Here is a 9,713-nt window from a genome sequence, read left to right on the forward strand (position 1 = left end):
TACATTGGAATCATATTCAGAATTACATCATGTAATTATTCTAGTATTCGAGTATTCTAGGATTTTTCATAAAGAAAGATAAAGCGAGAGAAAGACAGAGAGAGAGAGAGAGAGAGGGAGGATTTAGTAAATTGAGAGTTTTTCTCTTGATATACTCAGTAGCATACATATTTAGCTATTCCTTGGCATAGTTTGAATTTAAAGAAAGTAGGCATTACAGTTATTCCTGATGATGATAAAAATAGTTGAAATCGCATGCAAAATAAACAATTTTGTTATGGGCTGTCATTTAATTATCAATTTCTGGGCAGTAGAAACTATTTTTAAAAATTCAAATCAGTGTATCCTTTCTTCCTATTATCCCTGGTATGGTTGATAGAATGGAAAGACAGCTTTATCAATGGCGGCCAGGGCAGATAATATCACCATCGTAGATATGATCATCAAAGCAGACAGATACTTCATAAAGGTGAGGAAATATCACAGCAGATTTAGGCAATCTGAAGAAGAAAAAAAAAGGAATTAAGAGAAATGGAAACGACTTGCAGATCGTCGTGATGGCTGGTTTATTCATTTCTTGAAACGAAAGAAAATCAGATGAACAGAGCACTTAAAGGGATCGTTTAACAATGTTAAATCTGAGATACACGGCCCTACGTGTTATCAGTGTCTGTGATATGGTGTAATATTGAAGCCCTAAAAAAAATGCGCTTCAAAATGATCAAGAAGTGCCTCAAAAAAAGTATACATCTTTGAGTGACCGGTTTTACCATACTCGTTTTCCCCAATAGACTGTAGTGTTATGAAAACCGTCAGAATAACGGTTTTAAAAATTTGTAATTCCAATCATAAATATCTTGATAATCAGACAGGCGATCGGCTTGTAAAAGCCATAGGGTTCCTGACTGACCCAAAGGTTTATAATTATCATTGCATCATGAGCTAAATCCAGAATTTTATTTCAGAATCTGAGACAAAGTTACCGGATCCCTTTAAGTGAGAAAGACGAATATCAGAAAGAGGAAAGGTAGTGGAAATGATAAAGCCAAGAATGTAGAATACAAACTTGGATTTTTTTGGTGTGCTTAGGATACAAATATAAGACTATCAATTCTACTACTGCTGCTGCTGCTGCTACTACTACTACTACTACTACTACTACTACTACTACTGCTACTACTACTACTACTGCTACTCCTGCTGCTGCTGCTGCTACTACTACTACTACTACTACTACTACTTCTACTTCTACTTCTACTTCTTCTACTACTTATACTACTACTACTACTACTACTTCTACTTCTACTCTTACTTCTTCTACTACTTCTACTACTTCTTCTACTTCTACTTATACTACTACTTCTACTTCTACTACTACTACTACTACTACTACTACTACTTCTACTACTACTACTACTACTACTACTACTACTACTTCTACTTCTACTTCTTCTACTACTTATACTACTACTACTTCTACTTCTACTTCTATTTCTATTTCTACTTCTTCTACTACTTATACTACTACTACTTCTACTTCTACTTCTACTACTACTACTACTTTTACTACTTCCACTTCTACTACTACTACTACTCCTGCTACTCCTACTACTACTACTACTTCTGCTTCTACTTCTACTTCTACTTCTTCTACTACTTCTGCTTCTAATACTACTACTACTACTACTTCTACTACTTCTACTACTACTTCTGCTACTACTACTACTACTTCTACTTCTACTTCTTCTACTACTTCAACTACTCCTACTACTCCTACTACTACTACTACTACTACTACTACTTCTACTTCTACTTCTACTTCTACTTCTTCTACTACTTCTGCTACTTCCTCTACTTCTACTTCTACTACTACTTTTACTACTACTACTACTACTGCTACTTCTTCTCCTACTAATCTTTTTGTACTACACGACACGTATTACTTCTTATATTAACTCCATCAATACAAATATTTAAAGTTTGTTTCCACGTCTCTCTTAAAAACTAATGTCACCACATCTAGCACAAGAAGAGACCAGGAGCCATCCCTGATCTGAACGTTCTGCAGTTCCGTAAAGAGGACCCCGAGTTACAGGAAATTATGCGTCCTATCTGCTACAAGCTTGTCCAGAAACAACTTGCTAAGGATGATTGCAAGAGACTCTTCTACTACTGGGGGTTCAAACCTGAACATATTGAGGCCATTGAAACACAGGAAACAGGTGAGAATACCGATATATGTGTCGGCTAAATGCTGATTACCAACAGTCCTTTTCAGGACTCCCCAATCCTCCCCCACCCCCTCTCTCTCTCTCACACGTTTCAACCGTAAACCTATTGTTTAATGTGTATGCTGTTTAAAAGACATAATTTACTCGTTGATATTTTACTGACTTGACTCAGAACATGACTGTCTACACGATTTCTTTTTAAACATGACCTGATCAATCTGATCAGTATCAGAGTCGGTTTGAATCACAGTTCTCTGTGGATGTGAGTTCTCAGGCCGCAGTTCTTTGCACGCCGAGATATAGACAGCGACTAGTCGTCTCAATCCGCTGTCCATAGCATTAGATGTAGGTTTGACTAAATGGATCTTGCGGTCAATATTGTCCAATGTGGAACACTACCCTAGATTTGCAATCTCATTAACGAACCCCGAGACTAACCCTGTTAGAAACAAAGTATATTAAGACTTAGAGATTCTGGTCAAGTGGTTAATCTATGTTAAATTTAGTTTAAAGACCGTCAATTCTACTGGGCCAGATAGGATTAGACCACACAGCGAGGTCACTAACAGGTGGCTATCTCATTATTACTAAGCTCTCAACTAACATAAGAAAAAGAGGATCATGGGGGACCAACAGGCACCGATTGGGGAAGTTTTCTATATAGAGGGAGCAAGTAGCTACAAGTAGGACAGTAGGGCTTTAACAACTATTGGCTTTGCACCATCTAATAAACATTGTTTTGTACATTTCACTGATCTACCGACAATGATAGCATTTGCTTTTGAAGTTTCGTTTTTTGGGGGGACTGGCATGACAATTAAGACCAAAACTAAAACCACATTCTTTCGTAAGTGGGCGTGATTTTGTGTGTGTGGGTGGGGGAGCACGCGTGTTTGTTGTTTATGTCTGCGGTATGAAATATATATACCCTTTCAAAAATTGTATAAACCAGAGGTGACATGTTTATATTTCCATCCAATCCTATTACATTTGGGAATTCGTAGAGCGAAAATATCAAGTTGCCTTATCAAAGAACCTGGCGAGACCGAAGAAATGGGAAAAATTGCCCGCATGAGAGAGGAAAAAATAAATCAAATTATTGTTATTGTTTGCAGGCAAACACGCTTGGAAGGAACATGGTTATCGTATGATGTTGATTTGGCTGCATGGGCTTGAGGATAACCCAATCAAGGAACTCTACGAAGGTCTTACTAACATTGACTGCAACAAGTTAGCTGGTAAGTCGAGCCCCTTTTGCGATACCACCGAGAAAACATGACTTGCTTGGCGACTTTAAGATGAAACTTTACATTTAATATTTTATAAGAATAACGAACAAAAAGCACAAAGTGGTGTGAGGGCAAGAGCTATTACGACTTGCAAGCTGAGGATCAGTCCTCGTGGGCGGCATGAAGTGAATATGGAAAGGAGAAGTCTGGAAATATGGAAAGCAATTTTGTACGGATCTCTTTGTGATTTTCATCACGTATTCTTTAAAAACCATTTCAAAATAGATGTATTTCTTTACTTTAATTCTGCCCTTCTATTAGCTGTCGTTATGTGAGAAGTGATGATTTGGCGATAATCCCAGGTTCCTTTAACTACATTATTTTCTTCAGTGGTTATCCCACGCTCATCGAAAATCATGAATAATAATATTTTTTCACAACTCTTGCTGTATAATGCATTCTGATAAATGTGACCAACTTAGACGGCCTATTTTGTTTAAAGGTTGTATTCATAATCGGCTCTTAGTTTTATCTTGTGGTCCTTTTGCCAAGATTTGCAATGAAGTCAACTTAAAGGGATCGTTTAACAATGTTAACTCTGAGATGCACGGTCTTACGTGTTGTCGGTGTCTGTTATATGGTGTTATATTGAAGCCCTACACAAATTGTGCTTCAAAATGATCAAGGAGTGCCTCAAAAAGTAAAAACCTTTGAGTGACTGGTTTTACAATACTCGTTATCCCCAATAGACTATAGTGTTATGAAAACCGTTTAGCAAACGCAAAATTTAATTTCGATTTTCAATCATAAATATCTTTATAATCAGACAGGCGATCGGCTTGTAAAAGTCAAGGGGTTCCCGACTGACCTAAAGGTTTATAATTATCATTGCAGCATGAGCTAAATCATTTTTTAAAGGATCTAAGACAAAGTTACCGGATCCCTTATTTGCATTATATTATGGTTATGATGATGGCAGCTAGGAAAGCCAAAATTATTGTCCATATATCAGTTGATTAATGCTCACTGCGTCAAAGGAAACTGTGAAATTATGAAGATGATAAGAGATAAGTTTACAAACAACAGTTTAAACATGAAAAACTTGAAAGAAAAGTAGATAAAAGTTGACAACTTTCCTGTAATGAAAGTCTATTTATTACTGATTCAAACAATTAGCAATATAAAGCTTACAAGACTTAAGATATATTTCAAGTACCCAAGCACCGATAGATAACGCTGTTCCTCGAAGAAAACACACCGGAGAAACGGCACGTTTCCAGGCGTTCTTATATTTCTACAATGAATTCTTAACATCACATGCCAGTACATCCAGTATAGCCATACATGCATGTATACATAAACAAAAACTTAGCAAGATAGATATTTTGCAGGATTTAAATGAAGAATCTCAGTCATCCGAGATGGGAATGACGCAAGTAAGGTATAAGTGAAAAGCACATACATGTACCTTTTTTAACCATGAATACCGAATTGTAAGTTCGCCCGAATGTACACACATAAGTTGGATAAGGCGAAACATTTTTGTTGATACGTACTTATCAAATGTGTATAAATTACGAAGACACTGTATGCTATGTCACGTTGAAAATAAATAAATTGAGACCATCGCTCTAGAAATGTCAGTCCGAGGATCGCTGTTAACGGTAAAGAAACAAATTAATCACAGCTTTAGCTGGGTCGATTGACCACGTTATGGGATACCCCAATGCTAAAGCTTCTTCTGCATTTATTAAGTTTGTGCACCATTTACGCAATATAGGCCTATATATTTTATGATATAATACTTTAAATCAAATAAATATGCTGCCCTGCTTGTGAGGTAATGGATACTTCGAAGTCTCGATTGCTTTTATATATGTGTATCACACCACCAAATCAATAACGACACTTCGTTGGCTCCTCCACAAAAGTGGGTTTCATAAACTGTGCCACGCTATATACGCAATATCGGTTAATAAGGCCACGAAGAGACCCGTATAACATGTAAAATGTCAACCTCTGCAGACATTGTGCCGACTCTTGGTTGAGGGCTAACCACTGCTCTTAGAAACCCTGGACAAATAATGTACCCAGGTCAAAATGGAATGACAAATCAGATCTGATGGTACCGACAAACTGTCAAATTGGTTTCTTTGATTTCTCACTATCATCCTATCCGGCAATGGAACTATTACAACAACGAATGAACGTCCTCGACCCCAGAATGCCATCTACTTTATGTGTTACGCGATTTACCTTTATTACTATTCTTATGCCTATTTTGTGTTATTCAAGTTTTTTTTTATATATTCTTGTCATCTTTATATCCTTCAGAACAAATTCGAGCCAAGGAGAATAAAAGAGCAGAGGCGAATGGATCCAATTGCTCGCTTTCTTGACAATGTTTCCTTTTACCGATGTCAACGTGACGAGGTTCTTCAAATTCGATCAGAAAGATGATGTACACGTGTTGTTATCAAATGAAAAACTGATGAAAAACTGAAGGAGAATATTGGTAAAGTGGGCCATAGGAAGAATTATGCCCGATATATTGAGAATGTAAACAGAACTCATAGAGAGACAAGATACAATGTACTGCTGGCCATTTATTTCGTCGCAAGTATTTTGCGCTCCAGGGAAAAAGCTAATCCCGAAAATAAACGGCCATTGTGAGATAAGTATTAGCTGTATAAATTGTATAAAGTAGAAATAATATGCTTTCAATCAGTACTATGATTGCTTTTATCCATACGAATTTCAGCGAGCAACATTGTTTTTAAAATGTCAAAATCCATTTATGTCACACAGTAAAAACCTTAGTGTTGCAGGCGGACACGGCGTTGGGGAAATGTAAACTTTAAAAGATGATTATCCAAGATTTCCATTGTGTGACGATGTGCATTTAAATTAAATCAACTACCTAAAACAGGGAAAATTAACCCATTTCCAGGATTACAGGGACGTATAAGCTCATATTTTCCCAAAATAAATAGCCCTCGGTCGATGAAAAAGTGCACATGTACTGATTGAAAATGGTGCCAATTATGAGATGAAAATGACCTAAAATTATCACGATTTTTTTCTGGCTTATGTGCCCATTGGACCATACCTTCCCCCATCATCAATGTAAGGTGCCCCTTTATTTTGATTATTTTGGAGATATTTCCAGACGGTCTGCCTTGATCTTGAAAAAGTTTGCAGTTATCATAAATGCTTAAATCACTCTTCATGGCAATTGCAGACCCATTTAAGTGCAACATTTACAGCTTTACCCTAACCATCGAAAATATTTCTCCACTATCCTTTATTTCAATTTTTATGATGATTCCAATTATATTGTCGTCGTTATTACAAGAAAAAGATGAAAACTATTTAAGAATCCATCATGTTAGGGTTTTTTATGTGCGATTCTAACGTCTTTAACTTTGTTCACTGTGTCACCCGAATTCGGCATAAATGGATTTTGCCATGTCATTTTCAAAACGATGTAGTTCGGTGAACCATGTATCGATTAATATCATCAATGTTCCATTGCAAGCATATTACTTCTAATTCATGAAAAGTAAGGGATCTGTGATCATATTCATACAGCTCATTGTTTTTTCACAACATCCGTTTGTTTTGGGTTATTTTTTTCCTGGGACGCAATGTATATTCTAACTGGAAAGCTCAAAGAAAAATGTTAATTATTATGTTGGGTTTAGGGTAATATTGTTTACGAAATAAAACCGTATATTCAAACAACATTGTGTTATGTCGAAGCGCATGTAGCATTACTTCTTTATTGTATTTAATGCACAACCATGTCAATTGTGCGGAATGTACCAAAGAAGAATTTTTTGAAAACAGATAATAAACAACCGCAAATAAGAAAGGATAGGAAGCAGAGTGCTAGAGGTCGTTAGCCAGAGAGGGGATTGTATTCCATACAGAAGTAGGGATCGGCCTCATCGGAATCCCCAGGGAAACACTGATATCTAAAGAAGACAATAACCCTGTCTTTCTTTCTTGATTATGTCACCGTCAAAAGAAGGCATGAGTTGTGTTGCGAAATGTTATTACGACGAGCGCCATATATGTGTTTGAAAATGGAGATGAAAGGCAACACGCTGTCAAAATACAGCGTCCTTGTTCAAATTCAAAAGTAAATTCGATTCAAAATTGTCACCGACTGTCCCCTAATATAATGTAGAAATCATACAAACACGCATGTAACACAATGGACACCGAATCCAATTTACATGCTAGTTTCATATTTGGACAGACTATTGCAATTCCTACAGAATGCAGAAATGGCGCTTGGATTGGCTATTAACCATTACATTTTGTAGGGAAAAGGTGTGCGTGTGTGTGTGTGTGTGTTTATTTGTTTGAGATGGTCGGGTGTGAATACAATGTTATTCCTTACAATATTCACCAAGTATTAGAAAATGTTCAAGGACACAATGAAAACTCCATATCTTGAAAAGAACTTACTCAAAGGTATCGTTGCCTTGTATTAAAAAAAAAAAAGAATTATTGTTTGCCATATCAACTTCAGTAAAAAGCAGGTCCTTTGGTCATTCGAGAGAAGATATATGTCAAGTCACAGGGATAACGGTCGAGAGGGATTTTCCCCGCCTTGCCAATATTTTCTTGTGAAATCAACCTTGCTAGCAATAATAAATGTCTCATGATAACATTACAATAACATTTAGAAAGATATCACTAAGTTCCTGAATTGTATAACAAACGAATTTTTGCAGCATAATCTATTGTTTTTTCTTCTTATTGTTTACCCATTTAATACAACACTCAAATAATGTATCACTTTAGCAATTTTTAAATATTGTTCTATTTACATCAGTATTGTGTTTTTGAGATATGAGTATAAAATTTCAAATAAAACCAAACAAACGGTGAAAAAGTTATTTAAAAAACAAAACACAACATCACTATGTACATGTAACCAAAAGCTTTCTAGAATCCGATATGAGAATTGCCTTTGGTCATCGAATGACCGATCAGAGGGGTCAGTATTAAAGCAGGTCATCTCGTCTTCCATCTTATCAAATAAATTGGTCACTCTAGAAGATTGCATGCTTGGCGTCAGTCTGAAAATGAAATACAAAGTAGAAGTGTTTTCAAATCTGTATGAGCAATTTATATGAGCAAATCGCACGTACAAATATAAAAGTCACAAAAACAAAATTGAAAAGATCGATCTATATTCTCCTTAAAGATAAACTTGAGTTCTGGTAATGCGATTGCATTGTGAAAGAAAAGGTGTGGAATGGATCAGAAAAGTTGATCATATAACATGTAAGTAATGGTGTGTAATGCAAGGTTCTGGAGTCATTAAAATCATCATAAATTTAGCAGAGTCTTGGTAAAGTAACAATCACTTACACAGAAAGATGTATATGGGACAACACACATGGTGTCGGGGCTAGTACTACCCTGATTTCCTTATCTTTCTATGCTCATTACTCAGCCAGTATACATTTTCTTCCAAAATTGTTCGGCACATGACATTTATTTGTAATCTTGAACATTCAGTGTAAGTTTCGTTAGATTCTGTGAGAATTCATTTTCTTTTTTTTACCAGAACTCAAGTTTATCTTTAATATCAAACGTATTATTGCAACTGAAGGACCTACTATGATGTACCTAAATCAATTCGGTTGATTGATGTGTGCGGGAAAACTAAACTGTGTTATACATGTATTTCGGTTTATATTTCCTTAATTTGGGACTGAAGAAATCTATCTAAATCATTATTATTCATACACGTACGTCTGATGACATTGTGTAGGTACAATTGTTATACTAATTTTAAATCAAGCATTAATGTGATGAATGAAGTAATGGTTTCGGTATTTTACCTCATAACTGTTGTGCAATATCATTTAATTGTCCCATTTCATAGGTGTTTGTTCTGATTAGTTCTTTTTCATTTTTTGGATATTAATTTGATGAAACTTTCTCTGACATCGTTGAAACCAGCCTAATGGATTCCAGGAGTCAGGCTTTGACATGTGGACTCAAAATCACTGTGCATATTAACGAAAATAGTATGATACTTGTTCTTATCCACGTTAAAGTTATCTAATGAAAAAGTATTCATCAATGTTTGAAAGTTGTGCGCTATATATTATTAAAGTCAAATATTTATATGTAAAGTAGGTTCATATATTACCTTATTTTTTTGCTTATTATGTAACGTAAGAGAATAAACGTGATAAAAGCATTATTAAGTGGAATTATTTCTGTT

The 9,713-nt window shown here is 35.7% G+C and overlaps 1 protein-coding gene across 3 annotated transcripts in view; it reads left to right on the forward strand.

The window, feature by feature from the left end:
• LOC115918398 (ankyrin repeat and death domain-containing protein 1A-like) overlaps positions 1-7,503 on the forward strand; it is a 45,340-nt gene extending 37,837 nt beyond the window's left edge. For all 3 annotated transcript variants that reach the window (XM_030976695.1, XM_030976694.1, XM_030976696.1), the window contains 4 exons: positions 380-469; positions 2,024-2,222; positions 3,347-3,469; positions 5,795-7,503. In XM_030976695.1, coding sequence (XP_030832555.1) covers positions 380-469; positions 2,024-2,222; positions 3,347-3,469; positions 5,795-5,859 — 477 coding nt within the window. In that variant the 3' untranslated portion in view covers positions 5,860-7,503. The remainder of the gene's footprint in view (positions 1-379; positions 470-2,023; positions 2,223-3,346; positions 3,470-5,794) is intronic.
• The last annotated feature ends 2,210 nt before the right edge of the window (positions 7,504-9,713 follow it).

The sequence above is a fragment of the Strongylocentrotus purpuratus genome, unplaced genomic scaffold (assembly GCF_000002235.5).
Source record: "Strongylocentrotus purpuratus isolate Spur 01 unplaced genomic scaffold, Spur_5.0 spur5_scaffold_9, whole genome shotgun sequence".
Lineage (NCBI taxonomy): Eukaryota > Metazoa > Echinodermata > Echinoidea > Camarodonta > Strongylocentrotidae > Strongylocentrotus > Strongylocentrotus purpuratus.